Source organism: Rhinatrema bivittatum, chromosome 18 (assembly GCF_901001135.1).
Source record: "Rhinatrema bivittatum chromosome 18, aRhiBiv1.1, whole genome shotgun sequence".
In the NCBI taxonomy this organism is placed as follows: Eukaryota; Metazoa; Chordata; class Amphibia; order Gymnophiona; family Rhinatrematidae; genus Rhinatrema; species Rhinatrema bivittatum.
This window is the reverse complement of record NC_042632.1, coordinates 50,251,602-50,275,544: the sequence shown is the minus strand read 5'-3', so window position 1 is coordinate 50,275,544 and position 23,943 is coordinate 50,251,602. Positions and strand designations below refer to the sequence as shown.

At 48.3% G+C, this 23,943-nt stretch overlaps 1 protein-coding gene across 5 annotated transcripts in view; it reads right to left on the bottom strand.

The window, feature by feature from the left end:
• Positions 1–7,254: 7,254 nt before the first annotated feature.
• The window catches only part of P4HA2 (prolyl 4-hydroxylase subunit alpha 2), a 36,112-nt gene continuing 19,423 nt past the window's right edge, over positions 7,255–23,943 (bottom strand). For 2 of the 5 annotated variants that reach the window (XM_029583852.1, XM_029583850.1), the window contains exons 9-15: positions 20,970–21,040; positions 18,254–18,353; positions 16,100–16,153; positions 13,025–13,090; positions 11,728–11,796; positions 9,516–9,612; positions 7,255–7,712 (exon numbers count right to left, since the gene is read on the bottom strand). In XM_029583852.1, the coding sequence (XP_029439712.1) occupies positions 7,642–7,712; positions 9,516–9,612; positions 11,728–11,796; positions 13,025–13,090; positions 16,100–16,153; positions 18,254–18,353; positions 20,970–21,040 (528 nt within the window). In that variant the 3' untranslated portion in view covers positions 7,255–7,641. The other 3 variants (XM_029583854.1, XM_029583851.1, XM_029583853.1) reach the window with 3 other exon arrangements.

Genomic DNA, 23,943 nt, shown 5'->3' with positions numbered 1-23,943 from the left:
ATACAGGAACCTACCAACCAACTAACGGCTCCACTATCCCCCAAATGGGACCAGAACCAGAGCCATCGATAACGGAGAAAGAGAAAACAGAGATAGAAAGGACAGAAAGAAAGCAAACCGTCTCCCCCAGACTCTCCGTCAAAACAGCAGACTCGACGGGCGGGACTCTGGACTGATCCGTGGTACTACAGGAACGAAAATTAACTAAGGTAAGACCTAATTTTCTTTTCCCTGTACGTACCCGGATCAGTCCAGACTCCTGGGATGTACCAGAGCTACCTTAACTAGGGTGGGATCCGGAGAGTCCCGCTCTGAGCACCCCTGCCCCGAAACCGCCGCTACCTGGTGCATGAACATCCAGGCGATAATGACGCGCAAAGGTATGCAACGACTTCCAGGTCGCTGCCTTACAAATATCCTCCGCAGAAACCTGACTGCACTCCGCCCAGGAAGCCGCTTGAGAACGCGTAGAATGAGCCTTGAGCCCCGCCGGGACCGATTTGCCCTGCAACAAATAGGCGGAACCAATGGCTTCCTTCAACCAACGGGCAATAGTAGTCTTGGAAGCCGCCTGCCCGCGCCGCGGACCGCCCCACAAGACAAAGAGATGATCCGACCTCCGAAAGGGGTTCGTCACCTCCAGATAACATAAAAGGGCTCTCCTTACGTCCAGGCGCCGCAAGTCTCGATAATTCGGAAGCGACCTATCAGCCTCAGAAAACGAAGGCAAATCTACCGTCTGGTTGAGATGAAACGCAGAAACCACCTTAGGCAAGAAGGAAGGCACTGTACGAAGCGACACTCCCGAATCCGTAATCCTCAAAAAAGGCTCCCGACAAGACAAGGCTTGGAGCTCCGACACCCTCCTCGCTGACGCGACTGCCACCAGGAAAACTACCTTCAGCGTCAAGTCCTTCACCGTAGCTCCGCGGATGGGCTCGAAGGGAACGGAGCATAAAGCCTTCAGAACCAAATTCAAACTCCAAGAAGGACACGGAGAACGGAACGGAGGCCGTAATTGCTTAGCTCCTCGAAGGAAGCGCACGACGTCCGGGTGCGCCGACAATGTCCTCCCATGGACCTGTCCACGCAGCAAGGCAAGGGCCGCAACTTGCACTCTAAGCGAACTGGCAGACAAGCCCTTCGCCAAGCCATCTTGGAGGAAATGCAACACCTCCGGCACAGAAGCCTGCGTGGGCCGAATATCCTGTGCCAGGCACCAAGTCTCAAAAACCGTCCACACCCGCACGTACGCCAGGGAAGTGGAAGGCTTGCGTGACCTTAGCAAAGTCGTAACCACCGCATCAGTGTAACCCCGCTTCTTCAACCTACGCCTCTCAAAAGCCATGCCGCTAGACAAAAGCATTCGACCTGGTCGAAACAAACGGGACCCTGATGTAGCAGGTCCGGCACATAAGGAAACCGAAGGGGAGGCTCCAGCGCCAAGTTCTGAAGATCCGCGAACCAGGGTCGCCGCGGCCATTCGGGAGCAACCAGAATCACGGGCGATGGATGAAGTTCTATGCGCCTCAGCGTCCGACCGATGAGGGGCCACGGAGGAAAAACATAGAGAAGCACCCCTGTCGGCCAAGGCAACGCGAGGGCATCGACCCCTTCCGCCCCCGTTTCCCGGCGGCGAGCAAAAAACCGCGGAGCTTTGGCATTTTTGTACGTCGCCATCAGATCCAGAACAGGTGTTCCCCACCTGGCGCAAATTTTCCGAAACGCTACGTCCGCAAGTTCCCATTCGCCGGGATCTAGCCGATTGCGACTCAGGAAATCCGCCTGAACGTTTTCCACGCCCGCAATGTGCGACGCCGCTATGCATTGCAGGTGCCGTTCGGCCCATGTCATCAACTGTCGTGCCTCGGCGGCCACTGGTAGACTTCTGGTGCCGCCTTGCCGGTTGATGTACGCCACCGTGGTCGCATTGTCCGATAGAATCCTGACCGCCCGGCCTCGTACCAACGACAAGAACTCCCGCAGGGCTAACCTCACTGCCCTGGTCTCCAACCGATTGATGGACCACGTCGCCTCCGTCGGGGACCAGGTGCCCTGCACCGAACTCCGGAGACACACCGCGCCCCAGCCGTACAGACTGGCATCCGTGGTGACCACCGTCCACGAGGGCACATTCAGCGATATGCCCTTGGTCAAGTTTCCGGTACAGAGCCACCAGGCCATGCTGGAACGAGCCGAATGCAGCAGCGGCAACGGAAGACGGAACTGCTCCGACACCGGATTCCAGCGGGAGAGTAAGGCCAATTGCAAAGGCCGCATATGCGCGAACGCCCAAGGAACCAATTCCCGCGTGGACGTCATGGATCCTACCATTTGTAGGTAGTCCCAGACGACCGGCATGGGCTTGGCCAACAACTGCCTGGCTTGGCACTGCAATTTGACTCTGCGCTCCTGCGTCAGATATACCATGCCCCGCCGAGTGTCGAACAACGCTCCCAAAAACTCCAGGGATTGCGACGGTTCCAGCCGACTCTTGGCCCGATTGATTACCCAGCCAAGGTTCTGCAACAAATCGACCACTCGCTGTACCGCCAACCGACAGAGACGCTCGGACTTCGCTCGAATCAACCAATCGTCCAGATACGGATGCACCAGACACCCTTCCTTGCGAAGATGAGCCGCTACCACCACCATGATCTTTGTAAAGGTTCGCGGGGCTGTCGCCAGACCAAATGGCAGCGCTTGGAATTGAAAATGCTGCCCCAACACTGCGAACCGAAGGTAGCGTTGGTGGTCCGCGCGGATTCCGACGTGCAGATACGCCTCCGTGAGATCCAGAGTCGCGAGAAACTCTCCTTGTCTCACGGACGCGATGACCGATCTTAGCGTCTCCATGCGAAACCTTGGGACCCGCAAGCACCTGTTGACGCCCTTGAGGTCGAGGATCGGACGAAACGTGCCCTCTTTCTTTGGCACCAGGAAGTAAATGGAATACCTGCCGCCGCGCAGCTCGCGGAACGGCACCGGCACTATCGCGCCTAGGGCTAACAGATGCCGGATTGTGTCCCGGAACGCCTGACGCTTCTCTGAGAACCCGCATGGCGACACCATGAAACAGGGAAGGGGCCGCTGTGCAAAATCTAACGCGTAGCCGCGACTTATCACATCCAGCACCCACTGATCCGACGTGATCTTGGCCCACTCCCTGGCAAACTGCATTAACCTGCCGCCGATCACCGGTACCGGAGAGTGGGCCGGCCGCCCATCATTGTGGCAGTTTCCCGCCCGGGGTTCCGGACCCGGTCCCGGGTCTGCCAAACCGGTGGCCACGAAAGGACTGCGTGTATGACTGCTGCCTAGCCGCATTGTGGCGAAAAGAGGAGACCGCCCCTCGCGCATTACGGGGCCGACGACCCCCATGGAATCTACCTCGCGTGGACGGCGTCCCCCTTGATCGCGGCCTGTCCTCCGGCAGCCGATGTATTTTGTTCTCGCCCAAAGACTCAATCAAATCCTCCAGTTCCTTACCAAAAAGTAACTTCCCCTTAAACGGCAATGAACCTAACCGAGCCTTCGACGAGACGTCCGCCGCCCAATGGCGGAGCCACAACAAACGACGAGCCGACACCGCGGAGACCATTGCCCGTGCCGACGAACGGAGCAAGTCATGAAAGGCATCCGCGCTATAGGCAATCACCGCCTCCAGACGAGTCGCCTGCAGCGCTTCCTCCTGTGACAGACCTTCGTTAGCAGAAAGCTGCTGGGCCCACCGGAGCCCTGCCCGGAGAGAGAAACCGCTACAGATCGCCGCCCTTACACTGAGCGCGGAGACTTCAAAAATTTTCTTAAGCTGCACCTCCAGCTTACGATCCTGCAAATCCTTAAGAGCTGTCCCTCCTGTTACCGGGATGGTGGTCCTTTTGGTGACCGCCGCCACCGCCGAATCTAGTTTTGGAATCTTAAACAGCTCAAGCGCGTCCTCTGTCAGGGGATAAAGCTTATCCATGGCCTTGGACACCTTCAACCCCAGATCAGGAGTGTCCCACTCCTTAAAAAGTAAGTCGGACACCGAAAAATGCAACGGAAACGCCGGAGGTCCCCTCAGCCCCAACACCACGGGGTCTGTACGCCCTAAGCGAGATTCCGGTCGTGGCAAATCTATCGCCAATTCCTCGAGGATCGCCGGAATCAATGGCGCCAACTCATCGCGCCGAAATAGACGCACCACCTTGGGGTCATCCCCCTCGGTGGCGTGGAGTCCACTCGCCCCACTGGCTCCCTGATCCCCTTCTCCGTCAATGCCTCGCGGCTGTGACTGCGGATCCGGATCCAGTTCCTCCGGATCCCCGGATTCGGACTCCGTCTCGGCATCCCCCCGCGGAGCCCCCAAACGGAGCGGGCGTGCTCCCCCCGGGGGATCCGAGACCGGGAGGGACCGGGCGCGTCTCTTAGGGTCCGGTCCCCGAACCAAATCCGGCGCTCCCCGCGATCTTTTCCTGGCCTGCCTGCTAGCCTTAAAGGCCTTATGCATTACCAGCACAAAATCCGACGAAAAAGAGTCAGAGGAGCTGCGATCCGGATCCTCCTCCGGATCGCTAAGAGCAGGAGTCTGGTCACCCTCGGGGACCCGCCTCTGTGGGGACAGAGCGGGAGGAACGTCCTCCGGTCTCCCCGGCGACGGGGGCGCCTCGCAACCTGGCCCTGCTGAGCCCAAAATGGCGGGTTTTCCCGCCGCTGAAATTGCCGCTGCCAAAATGGCGTCTGTTCCCGCGCTTCGCGGGAACGGACCTACGGCCCCCGATTTACGTCCCGAAGCCTTCGGCAGCCGCTGCCCCTCTGCGCTAGCGCCCGATGAACCGCCCTCGCCGCCCGAGACGCAGCCTGAACAAAGGCTGTCCCGGGAGAGGCGACGGGCCGCCCCGCAGGCCCTGCAGACCGGCCGCCGCGGCATGCTCTCCCAAGCAGAGCAGAAAAAACCAGAATAGCAGCTACCCGCGGCGCCGATCCCCTTCCCCCTCGCGAACCCAACGAACAGGAGAGAAGAGAGAAAGCAAGAGAGACAGCGCAGAAAACAAACCAAATAAATAATTTTTTTTTTTTTTTTTTTTTTACCGTTCGCCACCGGCTCCGGGACCACCTGGGGGGAGTGACCCGAGCTCCCCGGTATCACCCCCAGGCTAGGAACGCTGGCAAGGGCCCTCAGCCCACCCTCAGCGAGCTCAACTCCCAGGAGGGAAGGCCCCCGCGGGACCTCACCCCACCTCGGGAGGAGACGAGTTCGGACCTGCAGGCAATCAACTGCGGTCCGAGCCTCACAATTTTCTACCAGTCAAAAACAAACAACTTATCAAACCTTCCTTTTTTTTTTTTTTTTTTTTTTTTTAAACTAGGCCTCAGCTCAGACTGCAGGTTTTGCACCCTCTCCACCTGCTAGGAGACAGAAGAAGACTGCCAGACTGTAGGTGGCACCAGCCTAGATATAGGCGGAGTTTTGTTTGTAAACTTCTGTCTCCATCTGCTAGAGGGGGGGCATAACCCAGGAGTCTGGACTGATCCGGGTACGTACAGGGAACTGACATTATTAAATGTGTTTGCTTTGTAACTATACAATGGTAAACCTAACCACATGGGACGACTGATCTTAAACAACCACCACAATGTGCGAGAACAAAAACACCAAATTGTTAACAAAGTGTTTATACAAACAAATAAATGTTTTATAAACCTCCCATTTAATCGTGGTATGCTAACAGAGAAACGCTGGAAGGTGGTGTTCCTTCTGGTATACCTTCTTCCAGAGTTTCTCTGTTAGCATACCACGATTACATGTGAGGTTATAAAACATTTATTTGTTTGTATAAACACTATGTTAACAGTTTTGTATACAGCAAACCCAAAAGGAACACCTTCTCCCAGAGCTTCCAGGGAGCTTGATTTCAGTGCTGGGAAAAATTGTGGAAACTATTCATAGAACATATAGACAGACATGGTTTAATGGGACACAGACAGCATGGATTTATCCCTCACCAATCTGCTATGTTTTTTTGAAGGGGTTAATAAACATATTGGATAAAGGTGAGCCAGTAGATTTAGTGTATTTAGATTTTCAGAAGGCATTTGATTAAGTCCTACATGAGAGACTCCTAAGATAATTAAAAAGTAATGGGATAGGAGGCAATGTCCTTTTGTGGATTGCAAACCGGTTAAAAGATATGAAACAGAAAGTAGGATTAAATGGTGAGTTTTCTCAGGGGGGACAGGTAAACAGTGGAGTGCCTCAGGGATCTGTACTGGAAGTGGTGCTTTTTAATATATTTATGAAATGATCTGGATAGGGGCACGGTGAGAGAGGCGAGGAAGTGCAAAGTGAGGCACATAACCTATGTTGTAGTTACAAAATGTTAAAGTTTCATATTAGGAGTTACCCAGGAAAAAAAGATTTAGGCGTCATGGTGGACAATACATTGAAATCATCAGCTCAGTTTGCTGCAACAGTCAAAAAGCAAACAATATTAGGAATTGTTAGGAAGGGAATGGTGAATAAAAGGAGGATGTCATAATACTTTTGTATTGCCCTATGGTGAGACCGCACCTTGAATACTGTGCGCAATTCTGGTTGCAGCATCTCAAAAAAGGTATAGTTAAACTGGAAAAGTTACAGAGAAGGGTGACCAAAAGGATAAAGGGGATGGAACAACTCCTGTATAAGGAAAAGCTAAAGAGGTTTGGGTTGTTCAACTTGGAAAAGGAGATGGCTGAGAAGAGATATGATAGAGGCCTATAAAATTAAGAGAGGACTAGAATAGGTAAATGTGAATTTGTTATTTACTCCTTTAGATAATACAAGGACTAGGGGGCACTCTATAAAGTTATCAAGTAGCACATTTAAAACAAATTGAAACATTCTTTTTCACTCAATGCACAATTAAGCTCTGGAATTCATTGCCAGAAGATATGCTAAAGGCAGTTAGAGTAGCTGGGTTTAAAAAGGGTTTGGATATGTTCCTGGAGAAGTCTATAAACTGCTATTAATCAGGTTCACTTAAGGAATAGCCACTGCTTATTACTGGAATTAGTAGGATTGGATTTATTTAATGTTTGGGTACTTGCCATGTATTTATAACCTGGGATTGGAAACAGGATGCTGGGCTTGATGGACCCTCGGTCTGACCCATTATGGTAATTTCTTATGTTATTAAATTATTGATAGTTCTTGGATATTGATATTTTAGTGTTTCATGTCTTGCAAAAAAAAAAATAAGCACTTTATTTTCAAATCAATGAGACACTTCATATCTTTAAAAACATTTATTATTGTGCTAAAACAGAAATCCAATACTGTTAAACTGTGAAAACAGGACTTTGGTTCAACAAAATATTTAATGATGAAAACAGCTGAGGTTCAGAAAGGCACAAGAAAAGGTGTTGAATATTTCTTGAACCTGTACCAACCCAGCACCACCGAGTGCAGTACAATGATAAAGACGGATGGTACATAAAGCAGCCAGTTTCTCTAACAGTTGTGGTAACATCTGTTCCAGGGTTCTTTCACAGCAGAAGGATCACTCCTCAGGAGCATATCCTTGTATATCAGCAGATGTCAGGAGTGAACCTGAAGGCAGCACACACAGAGAGAGGGATAGAGAGACGGAGAGAGAGAGAAGTCTAACAAGAGAGAATTCAGTCGACTTCCGTTAACCCACAGGGCCTCAAGAATTCCTGTCCTCTCTCGTGGAACCATTTGTTCGAAACTGTGAAGAAAAACACAACACACAATTACAAGTGCACCCAGCACAATCCAAGAATACCTTACAGTTTAGAAATGTGGAGAGTCTGACATGAAGCGCCTAGCAGCATAAATCAAGCCATGAATGCTTCAGAAATAGTGACGGACACCTGGACACAGAGAGAGAGAAAGAGAGGAGCAAAGCTTTGTGAATCATTAAGGCAGCACTTCTGTCGTCAAATATATACCCAGCAAAAAAGCATTTTGATATTTTATTCGATAAGCCTTTCTGAGATAATGTTCATAAGCGAAGAATAAAGTTGAGTTTAATTACAGTACAGTTCAGAGAAAATATTGATTTATGGCATCCGTAAAGCACCAGGCCTGGCAAAAATTTACTAAAAGACATTTAGAGGGTAATTTTCAAACATCCTGCACACTGCTAAAGTGTATGGGCCTGATTTTCGAAAGCATTTACATGCTTAAAATTGTGTCTTACATGTGTAAATGCCCTTTACCCGTATAAGTGGGCTTTTGAAAACTGGCACAATATCCAGCTTTGAATTTCAACAATTGTCAATAGGTTTTATGTGTGTAAGCGCACTTTATACAAGTAAATGGCTTTTGAAAATTGCTATGTTACCTTTACACATGCAACTCCTTTGAAAATTAACCTGTGTGTGTACACTGTACATGCAGACCTTACCAAGAATCTTCAAACGAACTCTAGCATGCAAGTTCACTTTGAAAACACTCAGGTAATTGGCCGAGAACTCGCTCACATGCATTCACATCTGCCTCCTCGGAGGGCATAACTTACACACATACATTTTAAAATCAAAAGGTCGGCACACCAATTGCCAACACCCTGTGCCCCTCTCTTCCCGCCTCCGGAGCACGTATAAGCACGTGCAAGTATTTTTATGCACGCAAGCAGGGCCAATTTTAGAAGAGCTATTTACACAAACTAAACCAGGTTTTATGCACGTGCATCACTTTGAAAATCACCCTTTTTTTTTTTTTTTTTTTAACAAAGCCACATATCTTTGGTGGTCTTCTAGTGACTTAAAAATAGTATGAAATTTGGTGGGAAAAAGTGATCAGCGGTATGAATTGGCTTGGTGGCAGAGCTCTGTGCGGTCAGACTGCAGACCTGAGCCCAGCATGTGCTCGTCGGGACCGCCTGACGACATCCCAGCCACTGCACAACGTGGACAACCAGTGGCCAGGCTCAGGGTGCCCGGTACCAGGCTCTGAAGGGAGGCGTGGAGACTGGCAATGAACAGCTGGGCTGTACAGGAGTAGAGGAAGGGAGTCCCAAATAAAGGTTCATGGTGCTGTTACCCATTACAGGCCCGTTTCGATTTGCAAACCCAAAGCAAGAGAAAACGGCCGAGCCCCCCCCCCCCAAAAAAAAGGGGGGGGGGAAGATAGTGAATCACGGGTTGTTCCAGAACTCTAAATGAATGTAACGACAGCGGGTAAGATCCACATTTGCAACGCCTTCTCCACAACCCACCATTGTGCCACGTTCCTTCGCCTGTTAACCCGCATCATTCTGCCACAGGAATGCAATGAACCCATATCACCGATGAAGGACACCCAGTGGGAAAAATATAGTTAGTGAGGTTCCAGCGGTTCTCAAACCTGCTGCCAGCTGCTTCCACAGCCGCTCCTGTACGCAGGGCTGCAGGCACGCGGTACAGCTTTGGAAATCTGCGCTCTCCTCCTGACACATTTTACACGGGTAAGAGACGCACAGGCTTCACGCGGGCTCTCCAACCGCTGAGCGCGTGACGTTAGCTAACGAGGCGAAGCAGTCACTCACCCCATTTGCTTCCGACCAAGACCGGGCAGGCCGCGTGCCGTGTTCTGTAGTCTCCCTCCCCGCTGCGGAAAAGATTATACCAAAACACCGCCGTGCCCTGAAAGCAGACGGGAGACTTTTTTTAAAATTATAGCAAACAAAGAATCCAGCCAGACTTTCATCTTCTAAACTGTATTTAGAAATAAGGACCGACAAACGAGCTGTAGGTGATACATTTTCACTGAATCAACTCAAGAGGTCTGTGACTAGCTTTTGAGCAATATCCTCCTGTCTTCAAGTAGGAGAACGCTCAAAAGCTTGTCAAGGATGTATTAAGTTAGTCTCAAAAAAAAAAAAAAAAAGGTATCCCCTATAACTAACATTTGCTGATCCTTTTTTCTACCCATGCAAATGGACCAACAGCTTTGACCTTCTAAAGCAAAATAGCAAAACAGCACCTGAAAGGCAAAGGCTTCAGGATTTTTCACACAAGACAATAAGGCATTTTGTATCAGCACATACGACAGAAACATTTGATTATAAAACCTCAAAAGCTTAGCTATACAGTACAAGGCCTTAGGACAACTGGACTAGCAAATATATTTTACAATGATCCTGCTGATAGTAATGAGAGCAAGCTAATTAGATATCAATTTGAAGTTTATTTTCAAAGATGAAATAAGTGCTTAAAGTTAGAAGGCACTTTCCAGTTTAGACATATCCCATCAGAATGATCTACGCACATCGGGTACTGTGGTGTTCATTATCAGAAACCTCGACAATGCTACCCCGATAAACCTTAAAGACGCATGGAAGGATAATTTTGGACGGTTAGCTAGATCCCCGGAAGACTTGGTAGCGTGAATAGAGAGCTATGGATCAGAACAGACTCTAACGAGTGATGAGTAGGAATCAATATAGTGCATATAATTTAAGTACAAAGATTGTATAATGGCATGACTCTAGCATCCTTTGTTGCCTTCATTCCTGAGACATTCTGGCAACAATGAGCTGATAAAGAGCTGGTATGGCCCCAAGGAACATCTCTGGGAAGATCAAAGGCTAAAGACCAATGAGCTGAGAAGAAGTTAAAAAGGTTTGGTGTCTTTTACCAAATGGGAAATCAAAAGACTGGTGCTGAAATGCCTTCCTGGGTGAAGTGCAAATTGAAACGCAGAAGGAGATATATAACGCATTGCATTTGCTTATTTTAGTTGGGTGAGCTGAAAGTGAGCCGTTCTTTTTCAGAGTCCCCGGGCCCGCGTCTTCCAGGTTTCTATGAACACTGGCTTAATACAGAGGAGGGCATATAAGGGAGGTGCTCTGTTCTTTATTGTTCTTTGATTAATATTCTATCTTTATTTCTGTCCATTTTCTATTTACCTGTATTGATTTAGGTACGGCTTACTGTGATACTGTATTCAATTTTGATATTACTTTGCTGATTTATTATCCAGATATTTAACTTAAATTTAGCAAACTAAATTTTGCTTTACTAGATTGTGTGTAGAGTGTTCTATGACATAATATAAAATATACCCTCTCGCGGCCACTGCACACAGAAGGGATACGGTGTAAATAGCTAAAAAGAGAACAGCAGTGCCTTTGAACACTGCACATGTTTTTTGAATTTACAGGAAGTGGGTGTGGAGAGGAGAGAGAGCAGGAAAAAGTAGTTTTCTCCAGCCTCTTATCTATATGTATATTTACTTACAGACAGATATAAGATAAGAAAAATGGCATTTTTTTCCCTATGCCCCCTCCTCATCTTGTCTCCTAAGCTTCCTGCACTGCATATTATTGAATAAGTGCATTGTAATTCAGTTATTGCAACTGTTTTTTTACTGGGCCGGTCTAGGAGTAAGCGCTGTGCACTGCCATGCTGAGGAGCCCAGATTCGAATCCAGATTCAGGCTTCTGTTTCCCGGGTCAACTGGGGATGCTGTGGAGGCAGCACTCACAGCCACGGGTGGGAGGAGTCAGATACCATTCAGTGGCGACAGCTATTGGCCAGCTTCAGGGTACAGTTGAAGTGCATTTATTTATTTATTAGCTTTTATATATCGACATTCGTGGGTACATCATGCCGGTTTACAATATAACTGAAGGAGGAAATCAGCAGAGCCCATGGTAATTAATCTGCCTCAGGATGGGGACAGAACTTGATTGCAGTGGCAGGCTGGTGGCCCAGAGTGAAGGGAAAGCTTACAGAAACCAGGAACACCATTGTTACCTTTTTGGGCCAAATTGCAGCCCCCAGATCTGGAAAAACCGTGGCTCCCCCTGCTTCCACGTCACTCATCTGGAAACAGCAAGACACAGATATTTACATGAGATCCACACCACAGGGGAAACAACAAACTAGATGCAGCATCAACACTGAAAGAAAACTGTCAATTCAAATATTGTCCTGACAAAATTCTGCTAAAATTAAATTTTACGGAGTGGCCCAGTGGCAAAGCTGTGCACTGCCATGAGGAGAACTTGTGTTCAATTACCTGATCAGGTTTTTGACTCCCTAAGCCAAACAGGGTTGGAGAGAGGCTGTGGGGGAGGGGAGAAATGGAGTCAGTCATAATGGTGACCCCTTAGTGGCGGGATTTAGGGCTCTTGATTGCAGGAGAGCCTTGGTGTGTGGCACCGTCTGAAAGACTGAGCTGGATGGGGATACGTAGGGGCTCAGGAGCAGCAAAGTTGACCATATTTTCTCCGATAGAAACGTTTGCCATACACAGCACCATAACGAGGAAATGGCATCGGGAAACCACATATTCCAGGGTACTAAACCCCATCAAACATTTACGGTCACCTCAGGGTTTACTTATCCTGCTAATATTTAGGTAGTTAGGACTCTGTTCAGTACAACAAAAAAAAAAGCTCTCCTGTATTTAACAAAACCCCCACGAGAAGAAAATATTATATATGGCTGTAAATCTGTGTGAATTCCTGAACTGAGCAATCAGAGTTAAACTCAAGCTCTTGCAAACAATAAAATTGTCAAAATCTTAAATAGCACTCTCAACAGTCCATATATGAGAGGGTTAAAACAGAACAACATTTAAAAAGCATCTCTGCCTATAACAAGCTACTCCCGAAATGTTTCCAGGGCAATGCACAGCAAACACTGCAAGGACTTTCACAAGAGGTGCGATATCAATCTATTCCCGCCCGTAGGTCAGAAGGGTCATGAAAGAGACTTGGCCTGAAAGGCTGGCAGCATTACACACCATCTTTTTCTGCTAGGGAGCTAGGCCAGCTCCATACACCCTGAATGCCTTCAGACTCCACGTGCACGAAAATGCGTTTTGTTGAAGAAATCGAGGATTTTCAAACATACAGTTACAGATTTTTTTACTTGTATGTGAAGTTCAGGACGCATCGTGCTACTCCATGTATGGGTCGAAGAACCACCATCCGACTAAATGGCAAGCTCTAAAGACATTCATGCCATGGGTTTTCCTTTTTATAATTTTGTTTTATTTTTCCGGTGACACAACCCTTTTTTTTTTTTTTTTTGCTGCCATACTTACGTAGTTTAAAAAAGTGGCCACTCGATTTCCTGTGCCTAAACTCTTGAAAACATCAGGTTCCTCCTTCTAGAAAAATTAAGAGTGGAGAGAAACAAGGGTACAAGGGTACTTACATAGTTTAGATACGTCGCAAGCCTATTCCCCTCTGTTTTGAGATTTCTGTCAAAGGGACGCTGCAACAGATAACAACTTTAACCCAGATTCTAAAACGAATCAAATCAGCCTCATTTTAAAAAGAGAAGAAGTGACGTCATCTTTTTAAAGATTATTTAGCCGCTTTACTGTGCTCGTTAAATTAGTAGTTTTAAAGCTATTTCATGTTTTCTTCAGTGCAATTCTTCTTAATTAAAATTTAGGTGCAGTCAAATTTGTGAGATTATACCTTTTAGCCATGACAAACTTGCAAACACAAAACACGCACAGCGGAGCATGTTGTGTTGTTGCAAATCTCTCTTTTCTACTGTAATACCCAATATGACCCAACTGGAAAGCAAACAACACAGTGCAACTTCTATTCTGATTTGGTCATCAACGGGGGTGTCTGGGGGCTAACTGGGCTTTGTGTTCTCGGAGGTGAAAGGCCAGCCCAGAGACCAGTTCGAAACACACCACATGGTCTTTGGCTCAGTCACATGGCGTCTGAACTGAGCTCCAAATCCCTGAATGCTCACATCGGATGGAGGTGTTCCCAATAACGCAAAGTATTTGCTTACAGCAGCAGTTCAAAGCATGGCTCCCGAGGTCAAAACAGTGCCGCGTGGGGTTTGGCGCTAGCACCAAACGTTCAATTGCTTTATGCTAGCAGGCTGGGTGGTGACCTGGGGCCTCTGTCTTGGGAGACTCAGTAATTTCCACATGAAGAGACAAGCAGCAAAGTGCAAGACCGAAGGTAACACATTTTCACATTTATTATTCGGCGGGGGGGGGGGGGGGGGGGGGGAAAGAGTCAATTGTGCAATTTTAAAAACCAGACCAAAACCAAAAAGCCCACAGAATGCCTCCAATGAACTGCTGCTTCAATAAGTATTATGATATTAATATCATAATAACTTAACTTCAAGGTGGAAGAAACACCTCAGCATTAGTGAAAGTTGGTTTATGTGTGTAAAGTCATCACAGGTAGAAGGAACGTCAGCCAGCAGGCACGCTGTTACTACAGGACAGGAAACAAACAAGGAGGTGATGAGAGGAAGAGAAATGAAGGCACAAGGATGAGCTGAAATCCTCACTGAACTGAAGCCTCTGGGGCTTTGATTTATGAAGCGGGCCTTCCTGTAGCTAGGGGAATAGGATCATCCTCTCCTCTGTAATGTGCTCACGTGAGAGCAGTGACACCCACCTCTTCTAACATGTCAGGCTTCAAGCAAAGCCTCAAAACAAACAGCCCGAGGTTTCAGTTCATAAACAGGATTCTGCCCACTAAAGCAAAGCATTACCGTATACAAAAGGCAATGGCCGAGCCTCGCATCAGAAAGGGGCTGCTCATAAGGACTCCAGAGAAGCAGGGCTGGGTTCCCCGTTGCAGCCTTAGTTCACCAAGCACTGCAACAGGGTTCCCCCTCCATCGCAATGTCCCACAACGTCAGGGGCGGAGAGGGTAGGTAGGAAGGAGGGAGCTGCCGGTGACATGCAAACAGAGCTCAGGAAGAGGCGCAAGTGAATATGGAAAACAAGATATTAGTCATCATCTCCTGCTCAAGCAGATCATGGAGGAAGGTCATCAATGGCAATTACCGCCAGTTCCTTTTCACTTCTCTGCCTGAGATAAGCTGTAAGGTTCGGACCATGAGCTGAGAACAGTCCCCTTCTCAGCCTTTTGGCTGAGATTAATGCCCATTCGGGACACGAAAGCAATTGGACCCCGGCCAAAACTCGGAAGAGTAAAGCAAAAACCATAAAACAAATAAAACCCCTGTCTGCATCTTATGCAAAACTTCACCCCTTGCTGCGGGCTCTGACGCACAGTTTTGGGCTCGAGTACTTAATCCCTGGTTTTAAGTTTCCATCTGAGCAAAACCCAAAATACATGCTCCGGGGGGGGCGTGCCACTTAAGATGGAAGAATTCAGCCCCAGCTGGATCATAAGAGCATAAGAACATGCCATACTGGGTCAGACCAAGGGTCCATCAAGCCCAGCATCCTGTTTCCAACAGTGGCCAATCCAGGCCATAAGAACCTGGCAAGTACCCAAAAACTAAGTCTATTCCATGTAACCATTGCTAATGGCAGTGGCTATTCTCTAAGTGAACTTAACAGCAGGTAATGGACTTCTCCTCCAAGAAAGCAAAGGCGAACAGATGTCATCCCAAGATCCGGGGTGTGCAGTCGTCCTGCCATCTCTCCAGGCATAACGCAGCAAGAAAAACAGAGGAAATAGGCAGCTCCCAGGGAGCTGCTGTGCTCGGACACGGAGAACGTGCACCCTCTTCCTTACTCCACCTCTGAACCGAACAGGAGGTGACGACGATTAACGGGTTCTTGAGGCTAGAGTCACAGAAAGATATTATGCACTGCTATTCACTGCATTGGGCGCTATTTTAGCAATAAATAAAAGAGGACGACTTGTGTTTAATCTTGCACGAGTGACCAAATTAATTATACTTGTATAAGGCCCATAAACTTTGGCTATAAAATAAAGGACCAAAATACAACTGCCCAAAAAAGGCAGGTAAGAGAGGGGGAAAAAAAAAAATCTGTGAAAGCAGCTGCACTATCCTTGGCAGAGTTCACTTGTGTGTGACCCAAATGAGCTCCCTGAACCGCATTAATTGAGATTAGTAGGGAAATGCTACAGGCAGAATTAGTTTGGCTAAAAGCAGCTATCACCTAACGACACCGCTCAGGTTTCCAAATTCTCTCTCATATTCAATGAATAAAACATGAAAGTTAACCGCTTTATTGGTTTCTGAGCAACCTTGAACGTAAGAATGCTACAAGTAAAGCACTAGGGCATGCTATGGCTTAGAATCACCTTGCTTTTCTGGGTGTATAGTACATCCTCATCCTTAATGCTATTTTTAACGCTTTTGTGGGAACCTAACAATTTAGAGGGCAATGGAAGCGACAGATGCTTACCCGTGAAAAATCAAAGTGTGGCTCATATTGACCTCCCATACCATAATTAGCAACCTGGGGGAAAAAAAAAAAAAGCAACAATTACATAGTTCATAAAGGAAAACTGGTTCTTACCTGCTAATTTTCATTCCTGGAATACCACAGATTGGTCCAGATGAGTGGATTTATGCATCTCTACCAGCAGATGGAGGCAGAGAAACAAAACTTTGAGGCCCTGCTACATAACTGAGAGAGCCACCTGCAGTCCCTCAGTATTGACCTGTACCCAAGCCAAGATGACGACACCACTTCAGAAGGAGTGCCTTCTGCGCGCAAATGCCCATGGCACCAAGATGCAGCGTAGAAGCCATGGACCCTAGCACCTGAAGATAATCCCAGACTTTGGGGACCCGACAGGTCCTCAATCAAACCACTTGCCACTGCAACTTGAGCACCCTTTCTGGGGTAAGATACACCTTGCCTAACCGGGTGTCGAATCTAAGGACTGGGACGGTTCCCGGTGGCTCTTTGCCCGGTTTATCACTCACCGAATGGAACAGAGAAACTCCACCTCTGACTTCACCCAAATGAGCCAATCATCCACAGTATCCCTTCTCTTCTAAGAGCCGCAGCCACTACCACCACCACCACCTTTGTGAACGTCTAGGAGCTCCATCTTCAGTCTTCTATCTTCTCTCTAATACCAATCTAATCTTATTTTACTTTAACAGACTAAAGGTCTGCACCTCTACCATCTGCTGGAGACACAGAAATACTGAGGGACTGCAGGTGGCTCTCCAAGTGCCACCAAGTTTTGTTCTCTGCCTCCATCTGCTGGTAGGGGTGCATAAACCCACTTGTCTGGACTGTTCGGGGGTATGAACAGGAATAAGCATTGAAAGTGGGGCTGGAAAAAAACCAGTAACCAATTTAAGAAAACCTGGGAAGGTCCATATTCAGACATAGCCGGATAGCAAAAAGTTAGCTGGGTAAACTACTGAGATATACTCAACAGTGCAGCCACACCACTGAAAATGGCCGGCTAACTTTAGGTCAGCTCTTTGATCCGATCAGACTTAGCCAGCTAAGTCATCCTGCTAACTCTGAATATCTGAGTTAGACGATGAGTTGGATGGCTAACTCAACCTCTCCCAGTTATTCCCCTGGAACACCCCTAACTTATTCAGCTCAATTCTAGCCACCTAACATTAACTGGCTAGACTTGAGCTGGATAAGTGCCCAGACATTCACTGAACTGGCTAATTTCTGAGTTAGTTAAATACTTTTGAATATGGACCTCAGGACAAGTACAGAGAATCATTAATAGCAGGGAAGCAAGGGTAAAGAGGGAAATCAAGTGGGGACTGGGATATTGCAGTAGGCAGGCAGGATGAGCACATGACACGGTCCGGTGGGCCTTATCTGCCTCTAGATTCTGGTTCTGGCAAGAAAATTATCTGCCTGTGCACAGAAGCAATGCACAACGATCTTTAAAACGATCTCAGCACGCACTGACACACCGAGCTTTCAGAGTCCATATAAATTATTCCAAAGACTTGGGACTGAAAAAACCCAGCAACTTTTTGGTCTAAAAAGGTAGCATCTTCCACTAATCAAACAAAAGGGAAGTCCATCTCCTGGCAGAGCAGGTGCAGCCATGTCCTCGCCTACAAAGAGAGGGCATCAGTGCACGCATCCAACTGTTCTCTCAGGATAAACACGCCTATTTTACAGACCGCCACCACCACCACCACGCATGCAGCAGTGATGCATGCTGGCTTTTTCACGACCTTTCAGAAATGCTGCTTGGAACCAAGGGCCTTGCACACTCTTGATTCTGATAAACTACACCACACATGCATTGAGAGATGAGAGAGATGAGAGCGCGAGAGAGAAAGCGCGAGAGAGCGAGCGAGAGCGCGCGACATGCTTGAAACTCCCCGGTTGTTCAGGCTCTTCCTACTATGCCTCGCTAACCCACTCTTCTGGGGTCTAACAGCAGCCCACTTCCGAGGTAGGCAGTCAGGAATGCGACGCCCGACACAAAATCTGAGGAAATGCCGGTTTTCCCTGAGCGCTATGAAAACAGTGATACGCCCGCAAAAGGGTAGAGTCTTAACACGGACTTTCAGCTGACCCGATCAGTAAGGAAAAGAAAAGGCAAACCTGAAATACCTGCAGTAATTCTGCTGTGTCCGAGGTTAAGCCCGTGATGGCCTGCATGCGTCGATTTACCCGAGCAATGATTGGGTCATCGTCTTCTTCCAACCAGGCGCTGGGGGGGGGGAAAAAAACAACAAAAAACAAAGAAAGAAAGAAGTTGCACAAGCTCCTGTCGGAAAGGCCGATGTCCCCCAGAAGATTACGAGGTCGGAACTGCCGGTTTTCAAACGCAGCCCCTTACCATTCATATTTCCAGCACGACCTCGGTTACCTCCAGGCCCCCATTCCTTGTGGATAAACTGCCGGTTTTGGTTCCTCAAACCTGACAGCAAGGTAGAGAACGGAGCCCTGGCTCTGCCCAATTCCTGAAATAGCTACCTTTTTCATAAGGTCACTGCCATGCAATGACGCGACCCCCACTCCCCAGGGAAGGACACAATGAGCATTCAGCATATCGCTGACGAACATGCAGGGTTACAGGAGGGGGCGGCAGAAGAAACAGACCCGATAGGAATTTGGGATTTTCAGCCGGCCTTTCCAAATGAGCATTCAGATACAATAAGAGTGGACCAAATAAAAACCCAACACGTCCAGGTGTTAATGAGCAGCCCATGCAATTTATTCCATAAAGGATTTGCCTGCTTCTTTCAATATTTCAGATTAGGGGGAGAAACCTGTTTGTGGCTGTGATTTTTTTTTTTGTAATGAAAAGCTATCAGGAAATTGTTTTATTAGGTAAAAGGAAAAACAAGTTTGTAAACTTCCTAGAGTCAAATTATCTGATTCATCTGTTTTCACACTGAGCTCCTTTCCCTGCACACCTTGCATCTTAAGAAAGATGACCTGGGACTCTGCATGCATTTTTTTTTTTTTATAAATAGACCCAGTACTGTCTCTTTCTCCTCTAGCTCAATCAGAACCAGAACTGGGATCCTGACACCTTGACCTTTCATTCACAACTGCCTGGGGATTTTTTCTCCTATTTTAATACCCCGCCTACCATTCATTGCAGGGCTCCTTCCTGAACCCTGTTACCACGGGCACTAAAATCCAGCCCAGCCCAACACAGATTTAGAGACTGCTGCAGTGCTCTGCTTTTTCTGAGGTCTTTAGTGCAATTAGTTATTCTCAATGTGGATGTCTTCCGGAAGCGTCTTCCATGGGTTGGCCATGCAATAAGATAAGCAAACACAAGCTTGATCAGCAGCAATGCAACAGCAAGCAATCAATACTTCTTTTACCAGAGCGCTAGACCATCGCTTGCATAAGGATTAGTCAATGAGATTTCGTCTGCTCTCTCAAGCAAAACAAAGGGAAATGGGTTCTTACCTGCTAATTTTTGTTCCTGGACTACCAGAGATCAGTCCAGACAAGAGGGTTTATACATCCCTACCAGCAGATGGAGACAGAGAAACAAAACGTTGAGGCGCTGCTACCTAACCGAGAGTGCCACCTGCAGTCCCTGAGTATCAACCTGTACCCAACCAATATGTAACCCCAAAACCCCTTTCTCGGACTAACAGGGAAAGCTACAGGGTTGGAAACCCCCAAAAACTGGATCCCAAAACAATCCCAAAAAACAATCTGAAAAAAACCCCAAAAGCCTCCTCCTGAGTCACTTTAACCCCCAATTCCTCCAAGATCTGGGGAATAAGAGGGCATAGTTCCACTTTCTTAAATAAACGGACATCTCAAGGATCATCCTTCTCGGATATTTCATCCAGATTCGGGTTGTCCTTAGCTACAACCGGGTCCACAACCTGATGCCACAGTCAGGTCAGCATCTGGAACCACCCCCCTGGTGGTCCAAAGGCACATCCAGCAGATCATCCAAGGAGTCCCCCCCATCCCTGGGGTCCACCTCCAACCGAGGCAGTCCCAGACGATGCAGGTGGTCCCCAGACCCACCTGAGGCCCTCTTAGGCTCCTTCGCCTCCTTCCTTGCCAGGAAGGCTTTAGGCATCAAGAGGATAAATTTCGGCAAAAATCCCTCAAGGCTGTCGTCGGAGTCCCCCCCCCCCTCATCAGAGTCCCCCTGAATCACAGGAAAAAACAGGGGAGGGGAATCTCTGAGGTCCCTGCTTAAAAAGGTCTCCTGCCCATGGCCCTCCGCAGATCCAGCCGCCTCGCGAGGTCCCATGGACCCCTCAGCTGCTGACACAGATGTCCCCGTCCCCCCCGAAGAATGGGAAATCTGCTTCCCCATCTGCTGGAGCCAGCGAATTACCGAGGGACTGCAGGTGGCGCTCTCTGTCATGAGGCAGGGCTTCAAAGTTTTGTTTCCCCCGACTCCATCTGCTGGTAGGGAGGCAAAACCCTCTTTGTCTGGACTGCTCCGGGTTATGGTTCAGGAATATCCCTTTCACAAGACTGCGGTCGGAGGAAACAGCAGAAGCTCAAAAAGGACAGAGCAGCCCTGGAATGCAGTGCACGTCACCGCCACCACCCGACGCGCTCCAAGAAGCAAAGTAGGTCTCACCTTCAGCCCGGTGCACACACACACGAGGATACGTTAAAAGCCGACGACGAGAAGGGTACATGCTGTACGGGATTTACCCTGGAACATTTCGGCGGGTTGCAGGCACACAAGCGAGGAGCTGTACACCAACGAGGACATGCAGGCTGGGGGAAACCTTCAGCCACAGCCACCCAGCTTCAGTGCAGCCTTTTCCCCTCCCCTCCCTCCCCCCCCCCCCCCCCCCCCCATTAGAGCAGAGCCTGATCTTACCTTTTGGACACCCTGTAGCTGGCTACCGTTAAGACACCTGTTTTAGGGTCACGTACCGTAGCTCGTGCCAACTGTGCCAAAAGAAATGCCAGAAGATAAAAGAATAAGTTGGAAAAAGTAAAAAAAAAAAGGAAAAAGCGAGTCCTCCTAACCCAGAAGGATTTAAAAACTAATTCTTGGGTTTGTCATCGGATGCTCTTCAAGTGTGACATTGACACGGTTAATGTTCAACTGAAGCCAACATCCCTGACTGCACCCCCCGCAAACATAGGGGCGAGAGAGGCAAGAGGGCTTTCTGCTAGCTCTGCAGTATAAGGAGAGGCTGCTAGCGTTGGCTCCCAAACCTGTCGGACTTTCAGGATGTCCACAAGGAATATGCAGGAGACATCGGCACATACCAGAGACCCCCATACTTGCAAATGTATTTTGTGCATATTCGTTGTGGATATCCTGGAGGTCTGTCTGGCTGCAGGGCTCACATGGGCAGGTTTGGGGACTTCTGTGCTATGTTCGATTTTTGGGGTGAGAAAGCCCATTTCCCCGGTTTCTAATGTAGTAGGACCACCACCAGTCCTTTTGCTGTGCTCTAAAATGCTGTTTCCCTCTTACATGGGCAGCTACACCTTCCCTCATGTTGGGACTGGACTCCGTATCAGGCACCCGGCTGCTCATATATAAACATATCATTGGCTAAACGTTTGAGACCCTCGAGTCAGCATCTATGTGCACGAGCCTTTGGGCCTCGAGGTGGCGTTTAAGTGCTGCATCTTATTCGTTCTCCCTCCTGAACACTGCTCTTTTATCACAGGCTGTGGACTGCAAGCCTTCAGTCGGAGGCTCGTTCCGGCCGATCTCTGGATTTTCTCTCCTTGTCCTTAATGCAAGGAGTTATTCCTGCTGCGCATGGCTCGCCTGCCACTTTGCCTTTCCTGGGATCTGTGGACAGGGACCACGTGCCAACTAAACTGCTCTGTGTTTGGCCTGCGACATTGCTTTCTAAACTTCCCGGCATGCCTCTGCAATTCCCTTAAGCTCTCCATAGGGGCTGCCTTCTGCCGTCTCCTGTTGCCCTGGGGAACAAAACACAGGCAGTTAAAATAAGGCCCGCCTGGCACAGGCTCACAGGCCCTTCCAGCTCCAAGAAAATTCCTCCCTTCTTAGGAAAACCTTGTCTTACTGCCTTTCTCTCCCACGCCTGTCATATTCTGCTCATGAGCAGCACAGCCAAATCGTTTAGAAAAAAACAAAACCCCACTCCAGCTGTTTTACAAGTTAAGAAAGAGTCCTTTCAGAGGGAAGGACATACAGCCGGAGCGAGGCAGGGTGGCTGTGATCTCAGCGATGCAATCAGAAGGCTTCGTTTACAAAGGGGCACCTTATACGATGGGGAAAAGCGTAACGAGATCTAGGATGCCAGTCCCATGTGGCAGATGCACCTATCCCGGGGGCGGCCAGTCAGATCACCCAATTCTAAAAATCCCATCACCAAGTAGAGCTCTAAATACAGGGCGTTCATCTCCTCTTCACTTGGTTTTCTTTTACACTTCATTCAGCCTGACCAAGCTGTATATTTTAGCACATAAAGAACAGTGTAGTTCCCCCCCTCCCCTCCCCCCATTCTTTAAGCCTAGCTATGTAATCTTTGATGCTCAATTTGGGAGGAGAATCGCTGGGGAGGCAGGCGGAGGCTGTGTTGGGGAGGGAGCGGTCAAGCTTGTGGTACGGCCAGGAGTGGCTGCGCAGACTGGTCGTTTTCTGCCACCATTTGTGTTACTCTGTGATTGACCCCCTTTCAATGGCAAAGGATTTACAGCATTAAAATATCGCAACCTGCAGAGTGTGTCTTTAAATAGAAAATAACTTTGCAGGGGCCACTTTATTTTCAGGATTTCAGAAGAGCAGTGGCAGACAGTGCACCCAGGTTCCTGGCCACCTGCTGAGGAGCACCAGAGGTCAGGGTTTCTGATACTACCCAGGAAAGATCAGAATATTGCCTGGGAACAGCCGGCGTAGAGAGAGTGTCCTCCACCCCCCCCCCCGAGTTATGGAAAGCATTTATTTCAAACCTTGAAAACCTCATAAAGAGGTCGGAGATTATGATATCCCAATGTAGCACGTGGTCAAGAAAGGACTTCAAAAACAGACCCGCGCTCTGGTTCTCACAGATGGCAAACAATGCTAAGAGGTTGCCTGTCTTACCCGCCAAATCTATTTGCAGAAATTTCCAACGTGTAACTCAACTTTCCCTTCCCAGGCACACTCGGTTCAGAACAGAGTGAAACAAACGTGGATAGTGTCCATTTTTTTTTTTTAATGTTTGCCTCTGTTAAATGACCGTGCTCCCTGTGAAACATACCAACCATGGGCCTGATTTACTGAAGGCTCTTCTATGGGACAAATCTCAGTAAATCAGGCCTCAGGGCATCTCGCGTAACAGCAAGGCTTCACCCAGAAAACGTCATTGCATCATGCTTTACCTTCAACAGCTCATCACCCTGCAACCTCCAATTAACCCACTGAAACTGGGTAATTAGGCAATGACGACCAAAAGGAAGGGCTTTTTCTAGAAATTAACACCCTGTCTGAAAACGGTACAGTTCAGACTCAAAAAGTAGTCTGCATTACTATAACAAACGATGGCTAAACACGCGACGCTTTCAGCTCTGAGAAATCTCCGCTGGATGTTCAATCATCGCAACTACTCCCAGGTACATAGCACTGCAAGGTGCACGCAAACCAGAAAGCGGGATTCTCGTCGGAGCCCTCCAGCCAGTCCCCCCAAATCACGGCAAGTTAAACCGCACGCTCTTTGGTGAAGAGGCCAACTCGCGCAACTGGCGACACTGAGAAGAATGAGAAGGCAAAGGACACCATGCAAGGAGGTCTTTACCTCAATCTCATTTTCCTAGCAAGGCTCACCATCTGCAATCACCTGACAGTGATATATATATATATAAATAAAACACACACACAC